Source organism: Equus przewalskii, chromosome 3 (genome assembly GCF_037783145.1).
Source record: "Equus przewalskii isolate Varuska chromosome 3, EquPr2, whole genome shotgun sequence".
Taxonomy (NCBI): Eukaryota; Metazoa; Chordata; class Mammalia; order Perissodactyla; family Equidae; genus Equus; species Equus przewalskii.
The window spans coordinates 18,624,006-18,648,193 of NC_091833.1; the positions used below are offsets into that span (position 1 = coordinate 18,624,006).

The 24,188-nt window shown below is 43.1% G+C and overlaps 1 protein-coding gene across 8 annotated transcripts in view; it reads left to right on the forward strand.

The window, feature by feature from the left end:
* Positions 1–300: 300 nt before the first annotated feature.
* The window catches only part of ZFP90 (ZFP90 zinc finger protein), a 68,476-nt gene continuing 44,588 nt past the window's right edge, over positions 301–24,188 (forward strand). The window contains exons 1-6 of one of the 8 annotated variants that reach the window (XM_070613761.1): positions 352–617; positions 809–876; positions 12,105–12,231; positions 12,562–12,657; positions 19,942–20,009; positions 20,614–22,499. In XM_070613761.1, coding sequence (XP_070469862.1) covers positions 844–876; positions 12,105–12,231; positions 12,562–12,657; positions 19,942–19,952 — 267 coding nt within the window. In that variant the 5' untranslated portion in view covers positions 352–617; positions 809–843 and the 3' untranslated portion in view covers positions 19,953–20,009; positions 20,614–22,499. Of the gene's footprint in view, positions 618–808; positions 877–12,104; positions 12,232–12,561; positions 12,831–16,109; positions 19,909–19,941; positions 20,010–20,613; positions 22,500–24,188 lie in introns of those variants that run through there. The other 7 variants (XM_008518243.2, XM_008518246.2, XM_070613762.1 and 4 more) reach the window with 7 other exon arrangements.

Below are 24,188 nucleotides of genomic sequence, written 5' to 3' on the forward strand. Positions count from 1 at the left end.
TACTTTGTTATATGTTTTTATTGTTGACCTCGGGCCACAGGAGTGCACGCTCGCTCCTCGAAAGCAGAGTCTTTCCTGCCAGATCTAACGCTGTATCTCGCCCCTAGCAACATGCCCCTGGCACAGAGTAATAGTCAGTGACTATTACTGGAATAAGCGAATGCACGAATACTCAAGCCCCAGTCTCACACTCGTTCGGCCATCACGGCGCTCCCCAGCGTAGGGCCCTGAGGCAGGCGCGGCATCCTCCCAGGCTGCCTCGGCGGGACCCTCGCGCGGGGGCCTCTGGGAAGTGTAGTCCGCGCGCCAGCCGCGGCCCACGGGGTTGCGGGAGCGAGGCTCCGCGAGCGCAGGCGCACTTCCGGCTCTGTCCCGTCGCTGCGGCCATTGTCCGGTCCCGCTGCGGCTGGGGCCGCTTTGGGCCGCTCCTTCGCACATCAGAATTGGAGAGGACTGAACCTGCAGCGGGAGCGGGAGGAGCTGGCCCGAGCCCTGGGTGGGCCCGAGGTCGCGAAATCCAGAGCCCTCGGGAGGCGGTGATTCCGAGTGCGCGGGTCCGGACGGCACCTCCCACGGGTTTGGCGTGTGTCCGCGGGGCCGCGCCCACCATTCTGCGGGTGGGACTGGGCGTGGCCAGAGGAGAGTGTCCGGGGCACGGCGAGCATTAATTTGGGGGAGGGGGAGCGGCAGGCACAGGCGGGGCTCGCTCAGCTCCCCACCCCTCTCCAGTGGGGAAGTGGCTAAGGGGCGGGACAGGGTGGGATCGGCGGTTGCAGCCCTGAGAGTGGGCCCTCTCTTCTCTCCCCAGCCCCAGTCTGGGAGCCGAGCCCTGGTGAGGCAGGAATGGCCCCGAGGCCTCCAACAGCCGCGTCCCAGGTGAGCAGCACGTTCCTGACTAACCCGGGGCGACCCATCCAGTGAGGCCCCCGGGGCGTGTCTGGAGAAGTCATTGTTCTCCGCTTGAGAGACTCCTAGCCTTGCGAAATCCAAGGTGTCCAGAGCTGGAGGGAGCGGGCTTCCCAAAATGGGGGGCGCCTCACTGTGGGGAGGAGGGGCTAGGGCGAGGGCGATGTGGTCTTGTGGGAGGAGTTAGAGGTGGATGTATTGGAAAGTGTCAGTATTGAGAATCCTGAGTGCCAAGCTAATTCCTTGAACTCCGTCAAGGAATGGGTAGGGTGGGGTGACAGGAGAGAAAACTGTAGAGGAAGAAGTGACTGGCAGTAAGTGAGGGAGAGAGGAGCCCCAGCTTCTGACCCAGGGGCCATAGAGAGACCTTAAGGGGCCAAAGAAGCCTGGTCAGGACTTGGCTAGGAAGAGGCTGGAGATAAGCTTTCTTGGGCAAGGAGAAAAAAAACAGGGGGTACTTGTCCTTTGCTTTTCATGTCTTTTTCTGCTTTAACAGTGCACATCCCCAGAAATCCAGCCCTCAGCTTAATTAATATGAAGATGATTTGTGAACTCATTTGTTCTTGTGAGGAAGGAGGCATTTTCTAGAACCATCACGACTCTGAGATTATCCATTGACTTACACAGAGTATATCGGTGAAAATATAACAGGATCCAGTTGGTACTTTAATCTATACTCTCTTTAGAATTAAGGAAAAATCATAGATTCTAGATAGGTGTGTGAGACTATCAAAATCAATTCAGATAAAAATACCCACTATAATGTCCTTTAAAAGCAGTTTACGGTAAGTTAAACACACGCAGTATATAATGCCTTTATGCTTTTTTGCTTCTTGTTGCACGTTTTTGTTTAACAGGGCTGAGCCTTAAGGAATAGGACAAGTAATAATAGAACCAGACAGTTAGTTGGTTTGAGGAGGCCCAGAGCAAATCACTGTTGTCAGCACGTCTCCATACAAAGTGTTTCCTCAGTAGGCTTGAGAATTAGGAAGATTTAACACACTTAGCACCTCATGGCGTTGATAATCCTTTCTGCAGGGGCTGTGGAAGTGGATTTGTGTTCTGAAAAGTGAATTTTAGGGACTGCTTTAAACTTCACTTTTAAAGCTGTGTTCCCCAAGCCCTCTGGGTCAGTTCTATTCTCAGGAATGACCTGACACTCCGCTTGGGCTACCTAACTCAGGCGGCAGAGGATGACCAGGGACAAAGGATGGAACAGAACACTAACCTTACAACAAGGGCTTTTTTTGTTTTTTTTTTAAAGATTTTATTTTTTCCTTTTTTCTCCCCAAAGTCCCCCGGTACATAGTTGTGTATTTTTAGCTGTGGGTCCTTCCAGTTGCGGCATGTGGGACGCTGCCTCAGCGTGGTGTGATGAGCAGTGCCATGTCCGCGCCCAGGATTCGAACCAACGAAACACTGGGCCGCCTGCAGCGGAGCGCGCGAACTTAACCACTCGGCCACGGGGCCAGCCCCACAACAAGGGCTTTTTAGGCAGAAATTTCCCTTTGTCAGTGGTTCCCCTTCTCTGAGCATGGCTCTCGGGGAGAGTGCAAAAGATGGGTAACTGAAACATGTGACTGCTTGTCCAGGAAGTTAATTTAGTGGAGGAAGACAGCCTCTTGCAAAAGTATAACGCAAGAGAGGTGGTGTCAGGTGGTGTTGCAGAGGTCCAGAGGCTGACTACAGAGCGGAGAGGAGATTCTGCCTGTGGGAGAGAGTCAGTGGACATGTCGCCTTTGAATAGGAGCAGAGTCTAAGCAGGTGAAAATGAAGGGAGTGGGGTTAGACCTGATAGACTGGGGGTCAGGGGAGTTGGGAGGCAAGAAGTTAGGATGCATATTCATGAAACTGTTGCTTTGTGACAGTGGATGTGGGCTGTGGGCAATGGTTGGATGGGAATAGAAGGGAGTTTTTTCTTTTTGGCCTTGGTAATCCCTTCGTTCATTCATTCATCTATTCATTTAGCAGATAGTCATTGAATGCCTGTGATCTGTTAAGACACTTTTTTAGGTGGTTGGGATACATTAGTGAATTTATAAAGGTCTCTGCTTTCATGGAGCTTACATCCCAGAAGGAGAAGACAGAAAAATTCAGTAAGTAAATTATATGATAATCTAGAAGGTGACAGTAGCTCAGAAAAAAAATAAAAGGTACAGAAAGGTAAGAAGGAATGTGGGGGCTTACAGTAGGGGTGTGATTTTAAGTAGGGTGGTCAGGGTAAGCCTTATCCTTGTTGAGATGGTGATGACTGAGCAGACTTGAAGGAGGTGAGGGGAGACAGGTCTGGGGAAGAGCACTCTGGATAGAGGGAACAGCGGGACGTGTGATCAGGGAGCAGCGAGGAGGTTATTGTAGCATGAATCAATGTTTTTGAGCAGGGAACTAGAACAATTCTTCTTAGTTTTAAAGATTGCTGCGAATTATGAAGTGTAGGAGCAAGAGTTTGAAAGTCAGAGCTCCTTTGGAGAGGTGTTTGATGAGTGGGACCTTCCCACTGAGCTTGGCTAACAAATACCTGAAGTGGCTCCAAGTGGGAGGGACTGGGAGCACAGATGGGTGGGGGGGATACCCTGAAAATCCTTAGGATCTGTGGGATTGTTAGTTGCTATATCTAGGTAAACACTATGTATCCTTGTTCGCCTTTTGTTCATTATACGTGTACTACATTTTTAGTTAGGAATAAAAAAAGGTATTTGTCACTCTTAAAGTTGAAGCCCCTAGAACAGTAAGAAATAGGGAAAGTTTTGTAAGAAAAAAGCTGTATATGGAGACCTGGTTTCTTGGTGTTTTACCTTGAAGGGGAGGAAATGCAGAGGGACCGGGGCCTGATCTCTATTGACTCCAGATTCCAAGAGCTTTGTAGTTAGACCATCAGGATGAACAAACTCGGCAAAAGCTGGCTAATGTCACCCAAACTCAGACATGATGCTCCGGGGCTCCCAGGGGAAGACAAGCCTCTTCTTGAACCAAGTCATGATGTTTGAGGTCAAGGATGTTCCAGCTCCCTTTGTCCGGTCCCCTTTCTCAGCCTCTTCTTGAGCTGACTGGAGCTGGTCTTTAAGCCCCAGATCAAACACTCCTTCCCTGAGATAAGGTCACGTGCCCCTCCGGGGCGTTCCCATAGCACCTGTGCACTCCTGTCATAGTACTTCTCTTGTGGAGTGGCTTGTTGACCCGTCTGTCTCTGTCCTGGGCCACTTGACTCCTTTCATCCATTGCTCCAAGGTACACACATAGTAAGCGGGTATTGAATAAGCAAACATTCATAACTGCTTAACTCCAAGTAGCAATTTTATACTTTCTATACGTTTTCTGCTCCTCACATAGCAAAAATTATATTTTTCCAGTTATGCTGATTTTTTTTTTTTTTTTTGAGGATGATTAGCCCTAAGCTAACTGCTGCCAATCCTCCTCTTTTTTCTGAGGAAGACTGGCCCTGAGCTAACATCCGTGCCCGTCTTCCTCCACTTTCTATGTGGGACGCCTGCCACAGCATGGCTTGCCAAGCGGTGCCATGTCCACAACCGGGATCCAAACCAGTGAACCCTGGGCTGCCGAAGCAGAATGTGCGCACTTAACCGCTGCGCCGCCAGGCCGGCCCTGATTTTCTAATAAAACAATTGCATGAAACAATGTGACTTTCACTGAACAGTTTTAGGAAATTTTGTCTTTAAGACAATGTTAGAATGTCAAAACCTGTTCCTCTGAGACCTACTTTAAAAATATGATTCTTTTCCTAACTTTTCTATGTCTTGTTCTACTTTTATTTTATTAAAATATATCTTATTAAAGTATGTGAGCAAAATATAATGCAGACTTTTTAATAGAAAAAGTCACTTCTGCTGCCTCCTCTTCAGCACCTCTGTTTGTTTTGGTGAGTTTTCTTCTTTTCTCCCTGTGCATGTTTTTTCTCTTAAACATTTTCAGTTATAACATTTTCAATTTCATATAATTTTTATGGGGATTTTTCTTTTTTTACATCACTTTTAATGACTGTATTATATTGCTTTTCATGAACATACCAAAATTTATATAACCATTTCTCATAGGACATGTAGGTTGTTTTAAAAATTTTTACTGTAACAAATAATACCCAGATAAAATGCTGTTGGTTACAATAAATAATTTTTTGAAAATACAATTTAAGAAAATTCTTTACATCTGTCTTCTTAAGTGAAATAGCTCTCAGAGTGAGAAATAGAGATCCTTGACAGGTTTTAGTGTCATGCTTATCTTTTGTAGAAACATTCAGATTGCTTTTCATCTTTTTCTGTCTTTTGAAAGAATTTGCCTATAAAACATTTAGATCCAAGGTTTTTATAAAAAAAGATGATTTGGGAACAGTTTTCTCTATTTTCTCCTCAATTATTAAGGTTTCTACTTTGTCATGTCAACGTTGGTGATTTAGAACTTAAAAATTATTCACTTCATTAGTATTTTTTGCGTTTCTTAGCACTACTGGGTATTTTACTGGTTTGTTTATCACTTTATATTTAAATTGATGTTTTTTTGTTTTTTCACTAGATTTGTCAGAAGTTTTTTCTATTTGGTCAGTATTTAAGAGGAACCAGTTTTTGGATTTGGCTATTAATGCCATCATTTTTCTGTTTACCCCTCCTTTTTATAATCCAAGAATTTAATTCACTGATGTATAATTTTTTTAATCCTCGAAATAACTCCTTGTTTTCCTTCATTAAGAATTACCCAGACTCTGTAATTCATTCACTCAGCAGACATTTTTGGAGTGCCTGCTTTGTGCCAGGTGGCACCCACTGTGTGACCCTCTCTGAACAAGAGTCACGCTTCAGAACCAGTCAAGGAAAGGTACCTGCTTCCTGTGGGGCGGCAATAAGGCTTCAGTGAGGAAATTTATTGAGAGAATGCATATAAATGACCAAGGTCAGTGCCTGGCAGGCAGCGAGTGTTCCATGAATGTTAGCTGTTGCTTTTTTATAATGAATCACCGGAGGAACTTTTAAAAGTCGTTTGGCAGGGCCCTCCGCGCATGGGCAGTTTTTCTAAATTGGCTGCATGATTCTGGACAATCACAATGTGCTTGGTTTTGGAGATACTGAAATGAAAAGGAGTTTAAGAAATTCTTAAGGGAGAAAGGTGTAAATAAACAGCTGCAGTTCTGAAACGGAGATGTGGAGCAAATGCTGAAGGGGGCGGGGGAAAATGAGGCATCTGGAAAAGCTTCAGAAGGGAAGGGACCATTGAACTGGTTCCAGGAGGATGACTAGGAATTTTTCCTGTAGAGCTGAGGGAAGAAACCTCTATTTGCACCACTATCCTGGTGGTCAGAATAGGATGTGCAAAGGCTAAGAGACTTGAAAGAGAATGATGTAGTCAGGGCAAAGAGTCCATGTGGTAGAAGCATGGGGTGTATGTCAGGAAGCAAAGTTTGAGAGAGTGGTGATTCAGTAACCTGGAGAGAATGGCCTGAGCTGGAGATCTAGAACAATCTGGAACAGTGCAGCTCAAAACAAATATAAACTGCATGTGTAATTTTAAATTTTCTAGTAGCCACAATGTAGGAAAAAACAGGTGAATTAAATTTCAGTAATACATATTATTTAACCCAATATAGCCAAAATATGATTTCTACATGAACCAATATTTTAAAATTATTGATGAGGTATTTTACATTTCTTTCATATTAAGTCTTTAAAATCCAGTGTATATTTTACACTTATTCCATATCCCAATTTGGACTAGCCACACTGCTCTGTAGCCACGTGGTGGCTAGTGGCTACCATATTAGCAAAGATCTAGAATGTTATTGTCTAGTTTAATGGCGTTGTTGGCAAAAGAGGATGTGAGCTGGATTTGAGAGATGAAGGGGAGGGACTGAATATGGGAGACATTTTTGAGGCTCTTGGTGATTCCAGGGCATAAAGGAAAAATGAAGAGTCAAGGATGAGGTCCAGGTTTCCAGTTGGGGTATTGTACATGGTGAAACCATTAGCTTAAATAGGGTATCTATGTGTGTATGTAAAGGCTAACAGTAATAACGTTTCTTCTCTTTGTACTTGGTTGTTCCGTATGCTATAACTTTCAGCTTACCAAACTATTACTGGTCTGGTATGAGAGAGCACTGGGTACTTGAGTGAAAACGCCATACTGTATCCCGCTGAATTTAATGTGTTCTAATTGGGCAAACTAACTTGGTCTTAGAGGGGCTAGTTTTTATAAATTGCACTATTTCTACTCATTAGCTGCCATTCTCTGGTTTTTAGTTTTGCAAGGTTTCAAAGTTACGGAGTTTCCTGAGTTGCAATATGAGCGGATGGGCTCCTCCTCTGGAGTTGGCATATGTGGAGTTGGAGAAGTGGGGGAGTGTGTCTCTGTATATTTGCACATGTTGTCCTTTTTGGAAGTGCACTTTCATCCTCTGCTCTTTAAACTCTTATTTCTTCAGTTCAGGGAACTGATGTTATAGATGAGAAAAGTGGATCTCTAGGAGGTTGCTGATTTACCCGAGGATATTACACACCTATTAGTTATGGAGTTTTTTAGGGGCCTGTGAAATTGAGTCTTCTCAGCTTAATATATGCTTTTTCTAGTTCTTTGCTTTGCTCTCCACTATTTGGCCAACATACTTTTTATGTCAGCATGAGGAAGGGGAACATTTGATACTCGTTAATTTTTAAAAGGAGTTGATGATGAGATCCAGTTACATCTGGAAGAAGGGTGAGCAGGGTCTACAAGATGTTGCTAGATCGTTTCATTGCAGTCTGAGGTATGACCTGCTGCATTGGGAATCCCCTAAAGTTGATCTGACTCAGAGTGGCTAACACACACCAAGGATCCCAGAGTACGTTTTGCCTATTTAATCTTGCAAACTCTTGCTTGTCTTTTATGTACCAAAATGGTTCTGGCCTTTGGAGATTGAAAGGTGCCTGAGACAAGGTCTTGACCCTCCAGGAGCACAGTGAAGGACAGGTGACAGGCCGTGACGTAGTATCTTATGAGCTGTGCTGGAGAGAGGCCCAGGGTGGAGAGCCATGGGGGCATGAGAGGACACTTAGCCCAGACCTGGGGCCCCGAGGAGGGAACTTGACTGAGTCTTGGTGAGAGAGTAAGTGTTAGCTAGGCAGAAGGGGGAAAGCCAAGCATTTTGAAGCAGCACTTGCAGAGGTGAAAGAGATCCTTTGGTTTCAAGGAGCTATAACTCTTCCGCATGCTGAATTACGGGGTGTGAGGGGAGGAGAAACCAGAGCGGAGGCTGTGGAAGTAAGGTAGGGACTAAGTTATGATGAGGTCTGAAGCTCGCACTAAGGAATCTAAATTTAATCCCAAGAAAAGTATTTATTAAATATTTGTGGAGCACCTGCTATGTGCCAGTCCTGTTCCGGGCAATGGAGATTCAACTATAAGGAAAATAGATAGTGTTCCTGCTCTCGTGGAGTTTAAGTTCTGCTGTGGAATACAGACTGTAAGCAAATAAAAATATATGTCAGGTGGAAAGCACTATGAAAAAGGGAAAAAAACAGCGTGACAGTGAAGGGTGGGGGTGCTCTTTTATGTAGGATAGTCAGGGAAAGTTGTGGTGATGAGGTGGCATTGAAACAAAGAACTGAAGGAAGTGAGTGGGGAACCACATGTGTATCTGCAGGAAGAGGCTTCCAAGTCAAGGAGCAGCCATAGCAAAGATTCCAAGGCAGAAGCATGTGTAGCATGTTCCAGGAATCCTAAAGAGGGCAGCGTGAGTGAAGGGGAGGGAGCAGTAGGTTGGCGATGAGTTTCAAGATGAAGTCAGGAGATCGTGGGGGGCCAGACTGTGAAGGGCTGTGTAGGCCACTGGAAAGACTTTGGCTTTTACTTGGGATGAATTGGGATGCCATTGGAAGCTTTAAGCAAAGGAGTGACTTGATCTGACAGGTTGTGGCAAGATCACCCCAGTTGTTATATGGACAACAGACTGGGGAATGGGACATGAGTGGAAAAGGAGAGACAAGTCAGGAGATTGTAGCAGTGGTCCAGGTAAGAGATGGTGGTGGCATGGACTAGGGTGAGGCTGGTAGGAACAGGGAAAAGTGGGAAGAAATTAAAGGTTTATAAGCATGATCAAATTTGTGTTTTAGAGAAGTGACTCTGATAGTGCATGGGAAAAAGAGTCGGTGAGACCAAGAGTAGGAGCACAGAGGCCAGTTATTGCCCTGCCAAGGCAAGAGATGGTGAGTGGCTTGGACTAGACATTTGTTTACTGGTCAACACATTCTTTACTGTTACTGCAGCCTACTCGGGGAAGCAGAATAAAGTCAGGAGACCATGTGTTAATATGGGGAACCAGTTAAGCAAAGGAATCCAGGTTGCCCGCTGACTATCTGTTACTAAACCTAAGGGGCTGGATGTTTAGAGGACAGTAGGCAAGAGAGAGAAGGTGTTTGCTTCTCACAACCTAACTTAAAGTGTCGGCCTTGGTCAAAACCCTTTTTCCCTGCTGGCCGTGCATTTCCCAAGTCCAGCCTTCCTTCTCAAGTTTCTCAATCCCTGGATTGGAGTACCACTTTTTCTTCTCCCATCCAGTTGGTATTTACCTCATAAGGCCCGGGGCCTAGCCTACCTTGAAGCTTCTCTCCCTCTCCCAGTCTTCCCTGCCCTGAATGTCTGTAGCATCTCACTTTACTATGTATCGTCTCAAATAAATAACATGTTTTAAAATAAACTGAAACCTAGTCAAGGACTGCAGTTGTTTGTTTTGTTTTGTTTTTTGAGGAAGATTAGCCCTGAACTAACATCTGCTGCCAATCCTCCTCTTTGTGCTGAGGAAGACTGGCCCTGAGCTAACATCCGTGCTCATCTTCCTCTACTTTATATGTGGGACGCCTACCACAGCATGGCGTGCCAAGTGGTGCCACGACCCCACCCAGGATCCAAACTGGTGAACCCCAGCCACTGAAGTGGAACGTGCACACTTAACCACTGCGCCACCGGCCCGGCCCCAGGATTGCAGTGTTTTTGATTTACATTTTTATTTTGCCACAGTGCATATGGTAAAGCCAGGCACCTTATAAATATCTAGTGTTATCTTACCTGGCACAGTCAGATTCATGACCTCAGTCAGAAGACTCTGCCCCATTTCGAGCCTTTCCTGTTCCTGTGGGGACACAGCTGCAGTGTTGAGCAGGAACGTGATACAGAGGAGCCATTGTTGTGTGTGGAAGCAGTCATGCCTCTCCCTCAGGAGGAGATAGGGCCACTCCTGTCTTCTCTAAAAGTCAGATCTCAGCCATCTCTTTGTGGCTCAACCCAGGAAACATGTTTAGGGTGGTCAGGCACATGCTGGATACTGGTGTTTTAGAGTTTAAAAAAATATGTATATTTCCTGCCCTCTTAATGCTCACCATCTAACTAGGAAATAAGTCTATTTCCTATTAGGTTTATTTGAATACTTGTGCGTGTGCTAAGTGGCTGAAAGAACATAAAATGGGATTGGCCCCCCAGTGGGGAATCAGAGCACTTCACAAAGATCTGCTAACCAACACCAGAAGTGTGAAATGGAATTAGCAAGGGAAAGACTGGTGCGAGAATAGGGAGAAAATGATACTACCCAGGAAACAGAGAAGTTCAGCTCTGTCTAAGCACGTGGGGAGAAGGGTGGGGAATTAGGCAGAAACCTCCGTGTGACCTTCCCTCACTGCGCCGGCAAACTCATAGCTCTGCTTTCAACGTCTTTTCGTACTAATTGTCTTTATTATACACTTCTTGAGGTAGAAATCTAACCAAAGGAGATATTTCGAGTAAGGCATGGTGACAGGTATCTCCTGGCGTACTGAGGCAGACCTCGGAACTGACAATTGAAAGACATAGGGTTCCTCAGGCAGCCTGGTTTCTGTGGGGTGGTGAGGAAGAAGTGATGGGAGTGGGATATGAAGTGTGAAAAGACCTTTAACCAAGCAATTCCGATTCTAGCTAGCTAACCTACAGAAATTCTAGCATATTTAGACAAAGAATATGTATTGCGTAATGTTTGTAATAGCAAAATATTGGAAATAATGCAAATATCTCTTAACAGGAACTGGTCCGTTTATTCATTCACCAAGTATTTTTTAAGCTCCACTGTGTGCTGGGCATCATTCTAGGTACTAGGCATGTAACTGTGATCAACATAGATCAAGTCCCTGTTCTCATGCAGCTCACGGTGAGGGAGACAGAGAAGCTAACAAGTAAGCCATCTCAGATAATGGTTAGAGGTACAAGTGCGCTTTTATCTGAATCTGTTTGCTTCCTGAGTTCAGGGGGCAGGAATTTAGACAGTGAGAGATACCTATGCTAGGAGAAAAAGACAGCATAGTATAATGTGATGGAGAGTAAATTAGAGGGGGATGCTCAGACAACTTTCCTGAGGAGGCAGTGCTAGAGATGAGACTTAAATAACTAGTAATTAGTTGTCAACCATGTGGAGATCCTAGGGGGAGAGGGAGTACCAAGCATAAAGGCCTGCGGTGGGAACAAGCTCGATGTGTTCAGGGATCGGTAAGGGCAGCATGGCTAGAGCCCGTGAGTGGTGGGGGACTCTGAAGCTTATTCTTAGTACAGTGGGGTGCTGTTGGTCTTAGGTAATGGATATGTTCTGATACAACTGTACTGTGGAGTGCTAGGAAGCAATTCAAAGGGATAAGGTGAAATTAAATATACCACTGTGGGAAGATCTCCAAGATACATAGTTAAATGTAGAAAGCAATTGTAAAACAACGTATATGGTATTTCAGAAAACAAGACTGTGTGTGAGAGAGAGAGAGAGAAACGTGCAAAAGGAACTCTTAAGTGGATACACCAAATTGTTAAAGTGATTATTTCTAGGGACTATGGTGGGATTGGTGATGGGGGTGAAGGTGGGCTGTCACTTTTTACTCCTCATTGTATTTGGATTTCGTGACAAAGGAAGTACACAGACAGTGAGGAATTGGTGGTTGTATAAAAAGGCTTGGCTTTTAAGGGAAACAAGAAGAAAGCTAAGCAGGGATATAGGATTGCAAGACGTATTGCCCCTCATGACTTTCCTGCCTGCCACATTAGATTCTTCATCGAATTATGTAAATAGCTGGTGTATTTAACCCAACATTGGCCCCTCAGGATATCAAAACGTGTGATCGCTGCTTCTGATTGACCCTACAGTATGTTTCCAGTATTGCCAGGGGAGCATTTGTGGGGTTGATCCCTACTTGAGCACGAATGTGATCCTACAGGAATCAGTGACATTCAAGGATGTCGCTGTGGACTTCACCTGGGAAGAATGGCACTACGTGGACCCTGCTCAGAGGCGCTTGTACAGGGATGTGATGCTGGAGAACTACAGCCACCTGGTTTCTCTTGGTAAGGACCACCTCTCAGTGTCTTGCATATTGGTGCGTCTTTCCTTTCTCACTTGCTAAGGTTGTGGGGCTCATAGTTTGGGTGACTGTGAGCAGGGTATTTAGAGTCAGAGCTTGTTCATCTTTTGGGGACCCAGCTTTATAGGTTTCTGAGCCTATAAGAGGTCTTTCTTTTGCAGAATTGGAAATAGGCCATTTGATTGCATGCCTCCTCAAGCTGTAACTTTATTTTCCTTCAGAGTTCCTGAGGATCAGGGACTAGTACTGACTTGTAGGAGGGTTCTTTATCCACTTGCACAAACAACCAAATTGTGTATTTACCCATGAGCAGGATATCAAGTTTCCAAGCCAGAAGTGATCTTCAAATTGGAGCAAGGTGAAGAGCCATGGATAACAGAGGGAGAAATCCAAAGGCCTTTCTGTCCAGGTAACTGAGTGAGAATCAAGCATGTAATAATCAGTGCAGACAGTGGCACAGCCAAGGGAGGGGAGGCACCTTCGAATTGCTGCCTGGGAGCTCCTAGACTTGCAGAAGAGGCTGAGCATCTCTGGATGACACCTCTGGTGTCTCCCTTCTCCAGCCGGCTGCTCCTGCTGCTGGTAGGTCTTAGAGGGAAAGGTCCCCTTTTTCCTTTCCAAAAGTAGCCCTTTGTCCTACATTCTGTCTCCCTATCCTGTAACCCTGCTTGCTGGATTATTTTCTCCTCTGGTGTCCTCAGTCTCCCTTCATTATTTAGAGATCCCTTTTCTCACTCATTCAGACATTAATTGAACTTCTGTGTCTCCTCCTTGCTTTGTTGTGCTGCTTTCTCTGTTGGTGGCCTCAGACTTGTAGGAAATACCCACAGCCGTGATTCTCCCTCCCTCCATACCTTGCCTTCAGACTTCTTTCCCCAACTGCATTCCTATAACACCTGTTTGGGAAATGATACCATCTTTCTTCTATCCTGCCTTCATGCCACTTTGATTCGTTGCCTCCCTCCACAGTTCCTGGACCGTCATCCTCTCCTGGTCTTCTGACTTGCTAAGTGCTTCCTGGCTTTAGGTCTTTGGCCTTTCTTGCTTTTCTCCTTAAGAAAATTTGCCTTAAGGAGTCTTCTCTCCAGCTTCCTCCTCTTTCTTTCTATATTACCTCCCTAAAAGGGTGCCTGCCTTCTGTGGTTGCAGCTCTTTATTCTATGCTGTAGACTCAGAAATTGTTCTTACTTGTAGCCTGGTCACTTTTTTTGCGTCTCACAGGACACCTTCACTTGGGAGTCTCATGCAGTTCTTATTTAAAGACATAAAATCTAAATTAATCCTCTTTCATCCCCAGCCAGCATGTTTTGCTAGTTTGCCCATTACATGTTTCTCCCCGGCCTATTAAAAACCAGTGGATTTCTAATCCCTCAGGCCAGACACCACAGTCAGTTTAGTCTTTTTCTTTCAACCTTGGTTATTTTCCTCCTTTGAGAAGTATCTTAGATTTGCCTGCCTTTTAACTCCCACTGGTGACATCCTAAACCAGGCCTCAGGCATAGATTACTGTAATTCCCAGTTGAAATTGCTACTCTATCTTTTCTTTTTATGCTCCATATTGGATTTTTTAAATCATAGCTTTATTGAGAGAAGTCACATAACATAAAATTTACCCTTTTAAAGTGTACAATTCAGTGGTTCGGATATATAGGGTTGTGCAACCATCACTATTATCTAATTACAGAACATGTTCAACACCCCAAAAAGAAATCCCATACTCATCAGCTGTCACTTTCCATTCCCCATTACCCCCAGCTCCTGGCAACCATTAATCTACTTTTTATCTCTCTGGATTTGCCTATTCTGGATGTTTTCTACAAATGGAATCACATAATACATAGCCCTTTGTGACTGGCTTCTTCGACTTGGCATAATGTTTTCAAGGTTCACTCATGTTGTAGGATGTGTGACTTCATTCCTTGTATTGCTAAGGAGTATTTCGTTCTATGGATATACCACGTTTTGTTCATCTATTTATCACTTGTTGCACCATACTGGATTTTATTGCTTTATTTTCATAAACCACCCACCTCTGACAAAACCTTGCTATTACTACCTGTACCACATTGTAGGAAACAGAGACTCCCTTGATTTAAAGATTTCCATCATACCTTCCAGTATTATCTTTTATTCTTCCTAACATAAGCTCCACTTAAGTTGAACTTCTTTTAAATGTTCTCTGTAAATAGCATATACTTTCTCTCATTAGATAATACTTTCTGCCTATTTAAAGCCATCTATCCTTGAGTTCGAGGTCTGTCTAATCCATGAAACCTAATATACACTAATATGTTTATTTCTTCCTTCTCTGATCACAAATACCATTTATATCATCTCTACCTCACAAATTCAAATTTAATAATATACCATCTGCTGGTTTTGCTTTTTTTTCAGTTGTCAAAAGATTGAGTCTTGTTTCTGTTGTTAGATTTCAAGCTCCTAGAGAGTTTATTTGTTATATTTCTATATATTCTGTCTGTGTTGCAGAGCATATAGAAGACAGTCAGAAATTACTTAATCGCTTGTTAGGTAATCTGGCTTGGGGGAGAACTTTCTCACATTCATTTCAACAAACATTTCTTGAATGTCCCACTGAGAAGTATTCTAAAAGAAATACAAAGCATTCTCTGTACTTGGGAATTTAGAATTGAGTCTTGTTCCAGGGTAAGGAATTTTGGGGTTTAGGGCCCCTTAGTTGCTGTTTTTTTCCCTCCTAACATTTTATTATGAAAATTTTCAAACATATGAGAAGTTGAAAAAATTATGCAGTGAACACCATATACCTACCACCAAGAGTCTATAGTTGTTAACATTTTGTTATATTTGCTTTATCACATATTTCTTCATCTCTCCATCTATCAATCCATTTTACTTTCTGATGCATTTCCAAGTAAGTTGCAGACATAAGTACATTTAACCCCTACATACATCAGCATGCATATCACTAATTACAGTTCAATATTTGTTTGGGTTTTTTTTTTTAAAGAACACATTACATACAATGAAATAGACAACTCTTTTATGTACTATCCAGTTGGTTTTGACAAACGCAGTCACCCGCCTAACCCGAACTGGGATCGATATGAAACATTTCCATCATCCCAGAAACCTCCCTCCCCTTGGTTTTTAAAGGTTGCCATTCTTAGAACCTAGAAATAAATTAATTCTCTATTAGTATTCTCTATTAGGTTAAACAGAGGTTTAGAGATCAATTTATTAGGCAGATTAAAATCTTTTTGATTAAGAGAGATGAGTAGTGTAGAACCAGAACTCACATAGACTAAAACCATAGTCCCAATTTCAAGGGCAAGGATGATTTGCCTCCTGAAATATTAATTTGTTTTCAGTTTGTGAAGTATAGCCCTTGATCTCCAAGTATGTGAGAGAATCATTTCACTTAGATCACTGGCTGCAGATTTTCTCTGCAGGGTTTGAAGATCTGGAGCCTCAGAGGTCACTTTAAAGAAATCATGAGATGGATGCATTAGGAAGATAGATTCTGTTGTTTGTAAAATGCACAGGGGGCACAGAGAGCAGAGAGGACCCTGTAGGATGGAGTATGATCCTATTCTGTTTGTATCTATGCCTAACACACTCATGCTCACTTATTCCCTTACTCCCTAAGCAGCCCCCCAAAATGAGCGTCTTCATTCTAGACTTCCATACACTCTGGCTCTGCAATCTGCACTATCACCTCTCTTTGCTTTCCTTTCCTGCATTTTGGATCTTCTCCCCAAGCTATAGGACTAATTTCAAAACAGAGGCATGTATAATTTACATCTTTCATTTCCTCATTCCTACTGTAGCATTTTGTTTCAATGGGAGGGAATAGGGGATTTTTGCACCTTGGATTTCTTTCAGACTGGAAGACCAGGCCTGAAGCCAAATCACCAAATCTGCAGCAGAGCACATCTGAAATATCCCGTAGCACTGATGATCTCTCACGTGCCACGTTAGAAGACACTTGGGATGTTAGTAGCCAGTTAGAGAGGCACCAGGAAAACTGGAAGAGACATCTGGGGCCAGATGCATCCACCCAGAAGAAAATCACACCAGAGGAAAGCTTTGAGCAAAATAAATTTGGTGAAAACTCTAGATTGAACACAGACCTGGTTACACAATTGAACATTCCTTCAAGGCCTAGTGAATGTGATACACTTGGAAGCAATTTGGGACATAATTCTGACTTACCTAATCAGAATAATATCCTTGCAAAAAAGAAACCTTATAAATGTAATAAATGTAGAAAAGCCTTTATTCATAGATCATCGCTTACTAAACATGAGAAAACTCATAAAGGAGAGGGAGCTTTCCCAAGTGGTACAGATCAGGGAATTTATCCTGGAAAGAAACACCATGAATGTACTGACTGTGGGAAAACCTTCCTCTGGAAAACACAACTTACTGAGCATCAGAGAATTCACACTGGGGAAAAGCCCTTTGAATGTAACGTGTGTGGGAAGGCCTTCCGGCATAGCTCATCCCTTGGTCAGCACGAGAATGCTCATACTGGAGAGAAACCCTACCAGTGTAGTCTCTGTGGGAAAGCCTTCCAGCGCAGCTCCTCCCTTGTTCAACACCAGAGAATTCACACTGGAGAAAAACCCTATCGATGTAATTTATGTGGGAGGTCTTTTAGGCATGGCACATCCCTCACTCAACATGAGGTCACGCATAGTGGAGAGAAACCCTTCCAGTGTAAGGAATGTGGGAAAGCCTTTAGTCGATGTTCTTCCCTTGTCCAGCATGAGAGGACTCATACAGGAGAGAAACCTTTTGAATGTAGCATATGTGGGAGGGCTTTTGGTCAGAGCCCATCCCTTTATAAACATATGAGGATTCATAAGAGAGGCAAACCTTACCAAAGCAATAACTACAGTATAGATTTCAAGCACAGCTCATCTCTTACTCAAGATGAAAGCACTCTCACTGAAATGAAATCCTATCATTGTAATGACTGTGGGGAAGACTTCAGTCACCTTGCAGACTTTACTGACCATCAGAGGATCCATACTGGAGAGAACCCCTATGATTGTGAGCAGGACTTTAACCAACAACCTATTTCTCATCCTGGAGAGAAGCCCTATCAGTGTAATGTATGTGGAAAAGCTTTCAAAAGGAGTACAAGTTTCATAGAGCATCACAGAATTCATACTGGAGAAAAACCCTATGAATGTAATGAATGTGGAGAAGCCTTCAGTCGACGCTCATCACTTACTCAACATGAGAGAACCCACACTGGAGAGAAACCCTATGAATGTATTGACTGTGGGAAAGCCTTCAGTCAGAGTTCATCCCTCATTCAGCATGAGAGAACTCATACTGGAGAAAAACCCTATGAATGTAATGAATGTGGGCGAGCCTTCCGAAAGAAAACCAATCTGCACGATCATCAGAGAATTCATACTGGAGAAAAACCCTACGCTTGTAAAGAATGTGGAAAAAACTTCAGTCGAAGCTCAGCTCTTACTAAACACCAGAGAATTCATACACGAAATAAACTCTAGAAACCCTGAAATTAAGGAATATGCAAAAAGCTTTAGCTAAAATATTGTTCAGGATCAGAGGATTCTTACATGAGAGAAAGCTTGAGAATGTATTCAGTTATGTGTGTGTTTGTATGTTGCGTGTGGAGAAAACTGCTAGTAGACTTTTTTAAATAAATAAAAGCCACATTCTCAGATCTGATTATAAACTTTTGTAAGAAACAACTACAAATATCGTATCTAACCAGTTGGAAATTATATGCTTCTATATTGGACTTTATAAAGCTTTTGAATATATGTATGCAGGAGATCACCAACATTGAACAGTTTGACTTGTAACTCTTATTTACAGGCTTTTTTTAATAAATAAAAATCCTGCAGTAGTGACCAAAATTCACTTTTTAAAATTGCTTGACAACTGCATTCAGCTGCAGCTCTTACATTAAATTCACCATGGAAACCAATTCCACCTCTAGGAATTCACCATCCGAAGAATTAGGTCAACTGATCCAACCACTTCATTGTACAGATGAAGAAACTGAAAGCCAAAGATGTGAAGTGGTTTGCACAGTGTGATGCAGCTTATAATGGCAAAGCTGGGTGGAGAATGCAGGTCTCCTGGATCTTTGGTCCCATGGTCTTGCCACTAAAAAGGTATTTTGGAATTCAGAGAGCTTTAAAATAAATCAGATTCATGAACATTTAATGAGCACTCATGAGTTGGGTACTTTGGGAATTCATAAAAGCATAAGAGGCCCCCAAACATATGCAAATTTGTCACAGACTTACTGAAAGCAGCTTGTTGGAAGCTTGTAAACCAAAATGTTAACAGAAGCTGTAAATAGTTGAACTACTGGTGACTTTTTTCCTTTTCCCAAGTATCATAATTACACTTTCAGTTAACATGCATCGGTTTCGTAAAACTATCAAATACTCTTATTGTGCTTTTTATGACACTCCCATGAAAGAGCACTGTCCCAAGCTTCCTATAATGAATCAATGGGAAAACAACACAAAGCTAAGAGGAGAATTTTTCCCCAAATTCATTTTACTGTAGAGAAGTATATATCCAATTATCCATTGCCATAAAATTTGTCTTTAAATCAGTTTAAAGAATCAGCATGTAATGGTTCATTTTCTGTGCCAAGGAAATATTTTGCCATAAAAGAATTAACTTTTTTAGCTCTGTGCTGCTTTCCCATCAGTAAAGCATGAGCTAAATTTCAGTAGCCCACTCCAATATTTAATGTCCCCTAATGCCTCCTATGGGCTATCATAAAGGAATTTCTAGAAACTTTGTTGGCTCATTGGCACCAACAGTGCAGATAAATTTGGAAGCAGCTGTGGACACTGACCCCTTTCACACAAGAGCCTTTTTCCCTTAAGATAAGCAGATCTTCCCACCCTAATGATGGATCATGGGGAGGAGTGATATCGGTGTTGTTGATGGTGAACCTTCCCTACTGGCTGCTTTGCAAGGCGGGTAGCAAGACCCATCATCCTTGTCTCATCCTGGATAACATGAGGCAGCTCCCAAACATTCTTCATAATTCTTTGCAGGAGAAATGTACAAGGGGGCCAAGATGTGGGATGTCTGGCTCGATGAGTCTATCATGTGGAGCAGGATGGGGTGCTCCATAGCAGATCTGCCCTTCCGAGACAGTAACCATTCAAAAATACCTTGTTAGGTGATGTTCCATGCTCAGCACACACACAATGCCAAGGTCCTGCTTGTGTTGTCTGATGACATAGTTTGACAATGGGTAATTCTACTCCATCCCTCCCCTACTGGTTGGCTAGGATTCCTATCAGGAACTCATTTTGATGCTGATTGTTTGGGGATCCCAATAGTGAACTCTTTGCAAGAATGGCATGAATTGTGACCAAGTGAGTGCTACCCTACTGTTACGGAAGTTTATAAAGACTTAGTTCCAGAAGACCCAAAGGAGACTGCTGGTTTATGTGTGGAGCCTGGCCTAGATCCAGTCAACCTCTGAATTTCAGTGTATCCTCATTGATAGGGAGCCCAGGATGTATGTGTGGCTGATAAAGCAAAGGATTCTCTTGTCCCAGCAACTATGCACCATGCATTTATTAACCCCCAGCTTTCTAGGCCACGTGAAATGCATCCTTGTAACATCATTGTATTATTTCAATAAATAGCCTTCTTAGTTGATGGGAGTCAGTTTGTCTTTTTCAATTTTCAGAGCTTGGCTAAGACTAAAGAGTGGCACATCAAGGAGGAGGGATTAACGGCTAAACAAAGCACAGCCAGGTGAGTTGTTAATAGGTACCATTTATTGAATGCTTCCTATTTGAAAGAAATGGTGCTACGTATTTTACAGCCATCATTTCATTAATCCTTAGAAGTACCCATTCTAGGTCTTGTGATAGCTTTTGTCTTTGCCCAGCTGTTTTCTCCCTCTTCCTCTTGTAACAGTCCCTGCTGTGCTGACCACAGGAACACAAGTCAAGACATCCATGGGGCTTGGTGATAGTTCTAGGGGGAAGCATGTGACCTAGTTGAGTCAGTTGGAGTTCTTTGCCAGAACTTTTTCAAAATAGAGTTGGCAGGGACACTTTAATTTTGAGGTTGCTACGCTGGAAAAGTGAAGGCCTTGAGCTGCTTGGAGCCTGATTCCTTATCAGAGGGGAGGTCTGTTGTAGTAGGAGAGGATGCAGCTGATGTGATGGTGTTCTCATTTCTAATCCCTGAGGTCCTTGGTCCTGGCTTAATTTCTGAAACCTTTCCTGGGATTCACTGGGCTCCCCACTATCAGTCCATGATCCCCCCCTTTTGGATTAAGCTAATTTGTCAGATTTCTGTTGCTTGCATTAAAGAAACCTAGTACATATATTATATTCTTGTTTTATAATAGGGGGAAAAACCCAGAGATGTAATTCACTTGAGGTAGCACTGCCCATGACAGATTCAGGCTTCGAACCCAGGACTATCTGGCTGCAAAGACATAGCACTTAACCTCTCACTGTCTCCAGAGCCATGTTATGTTCAAGGAGCGGCATATGACGCAACATCGTTGGAGGGGTGAGTGGATGAAGGAATATAGTGATAGGTTGTAGGCCATGCAGAGACAAAACAATGAAGGGCCTTGGAATGTTTTTCCTATTTCAGTAAATTAAATCCCCTAAATTCACCCGCGACCTTTACACTTAATCTATCAGTTATTTACATTTGCCCATACTGTAGATAAGATCTTGTATCGTATTTTAAAAAAAAATGTTCGTCATAGATATTTTCCATGTTCCTACACAGTCTCAAGAGCTCCTTAACAAGTAAGTCCCCTACTTTTGCAACATACTTGGATTGTTTTTGGTGGTGTTTTTTATAATAATGACATTGAATACTTTATTTTTTTAAGCACCCCTCCTCTTTTTCTTATAGAACCTTTTCTTAAAATATCCAGAATGAGAGAAAATATCCAAAATGGGATTACTGGGTCAGCCTGTGTAGGTTAGTATAACCAGATGATGTGAGACTCATACAAGAATAAACTGGATACAACAGCACAGAAATAATAGTCTCAAAATTGCAAAAGGGAGCCAGGAGAAAACCAGTCTCCCGCTCCTGATGTCTGGGTGTCTCTGGGGAAGGCCCCAGGCAGGCATTATGTCCACCAGAGCATCTGGCGCAGCTCTGTGCCAGCTTGGGAAGATAAAACTGCAGTTAGAAGACACGATGATGGTGCTGCCCAATTCCTTATAGCTGCTGAACTAGTTAGTTCTTACTCATCTGTTAAAATGCAAATGTCACTTCAGGGAAGGTTTTAATGACTGCCCTACTTAAACCAAATCAGTCTCCTTTTATATTTTCACAGATTACTGTTAATGTCCTTCATGTTACCACAATTTGTGATTGTTTGCTTGTCTCCCCACCCCACCCTGCACTCAGTTGTGAGTTCCAGGAAGGCAGGGTCCACGTCTACCTTGCTAACTTTTTTTGTTCCCCTGCTTATCACAATGCATAAGTAGGTACTTAATACCTTGTTAAATGAGAGATGAAGTGGAGATTTGTTGATAGACAAAGAAGACTGGCTTATAAATGAAAAGGTAATCAGTCTTGAAATCAGAATATTGCAAAAGAAAGCAGTAAGTTACTATTTCATGCCCATTAGATTGGCAAAAATTTGGAAGTCTGGCTGGGGAAAATGAGAACCTGTATACACTGCTGGTGAGAGGGTAAATTTGTATAATCATTTGGGGGAGTAATTTGGCAATATCCAGTAAATTGAAGCTAAGCATACCTTGTGACCCAGCAGTTCCATTTCTAGGTCTATACCCCAGACTAGACATTCTCCCAGGTGAGCACCAAGACATGCACAAGGATGCTCACTGCAGCAGTATTTGGAGTAGTAAAAATACGGACACAACACAAATGTCAGTAAGTGAATGGGCTAATAAATCGTAGCATATTCTTATAATTTAATACAATGCAGTACTTAAATGAAGGAACCACAGCATCTGGCAAAAACAAAAACAAACAAAAGCCCAGCTCTGCCTATTCCACTCCTGTACCCACGCGGCTAATCGTGGCTGGAGAAATGGAGCCACGGTGACTAGTCCCACTTTAAATTCCTGATTGCCAACCCCAAGCGTTTGTTTCCCTAGTCAAGTCAGTGTCCCAGTCTCCTAAGGCACTGTTTTACAGCTTCTCTCTTCTCAACCTCCGGCACTTCACCCCATCCTCACTCAGCTGGTTACCTTATTTCCTAGTTAACGGAGGAAAATAAAATCGATCAAAAGATAACTATTCACCTGCGTGCATCTTGTCTGTGCGCTCTTCCTTCCTGTTCCTGTGGTTGACACTTGGTTCTCTTATCTAAGACCAACTTCTTTTCTGATGCACTAGATCCCATTCTTAAACTAGGACGTCATTCCTACAACTGTCCTCTTTCCTGCATCTTTTTCTTGGCTACTGAATCTTTCCCATCAGCAAAATTATGTGTAGTTTTTCTCATCTTCAATATATATATTTGTAAATATATGTCAATATAAATATATATGCTGCATCCCCCTCCGCCTGCCACTCCATTTCTTACTTCACTTAGTAGACACTCAATAGAGGTGTCTCATACTCATTGTCTCCAGTTATCTCTTGCACCTCCTCCAATCAGGTCTTCGTTTCTGCTGTTGTCAAATGTCACTGATGGACTCCATGTGGCTAAATCCAATGGTCTTTTTCCAATCCTTTTTCTTGACCTTTCAGCGTCATTTGGTACAGTTGGCTACTTGCTCACTCTTGACACATTTTTTTCCCCTTGGTTTCCAGGTTATCACACTTACTTAGATTTCCATATACTTTATTGACAGCTACTTCTCCCAGGTTGTTTTTCTTTTTGCTGTAGACGTGGAAATTCTATGGCTGAGTCTTTGGACCTCTTTTCTTTTTCTTCAGTCACCCTCATTGGAGCTCGCTTCCTGTCTCCTGGCTTTCTGCTTGTTGACAACTTCAAATTTTCTATCTCCAGCCCAGGATTCCGTACTGTGTATATATACCATTCCATACAACCAAGTGCCTATGCGACATCTCCACTTGGGTGTCTAACAGATATCTCCAATGTAATATGTCCAAAGATGACCTAACCCATAATCTCCCCTTTTCCCAGCGCTATCATAATCATGTTCCTCCCTCAGTCTTCCCATCTGGAAAAAGCCAACCCCATCCTTCCAGTTGCTCAGGTCCCAAAGTGGGAAATCATTCTTGATTCCTTTCTTTCACACCCCACATCCAAGCTTCAGTAAGTCCTGTTGGCTGACTTACAGGCTATATGAGGATGACCATTTCCTGTTGCCTCTACCTTCACCCAAGTCACTGTCATCATCTCTGCCTCAGATATTTGCAATAGCTTCCTAATTGGTTTCTCTGCTTCCATTCTTGCCTCTCTATGTTCACAGTTCATCAGCTAGAGTGGTACTGTAAAAATCTAGGATCATGTCACTCCTCTGCTCGTAGCCCTCCAATAGCTTTTCATTTTACTGAATAAAAGCTAAAGTAAAAGCTCTACGTAGTTTTGCCACCACCTGTCACCCCATATTGCCTGACTCACCATATCTTCCTTCATGATCACTCTGCTCCAGGCCCACTGGCCTCCTGCAGTAACTTAAACACACATGGCAAGTTTCCACTACAGTGTCTTTACGTTTGCTGTTCCTTTTCCTGGAATCCTCTTTCCCTAGATAACACATGGTTTGGCCCCTCACGTCCTTCAGATCTTTACTCAAGATCTTACCAGAGAGCACTTTCTTGCTTACCCTATCAAAATAGCAGTCCCCCTCCATGGCACACCCCTTCTCCCTTCCCAGCTTCATTTTTTCCATAATAGCTACCACCACCTGACATTCTAAGTATTTCACTTGTTTATTATATGTCCTTCTCTAGAAGGTAAGCTCCATGAGAGTAGGGATTTTGGGGGGGGTGGGAGAGGTGGTGGTAAAC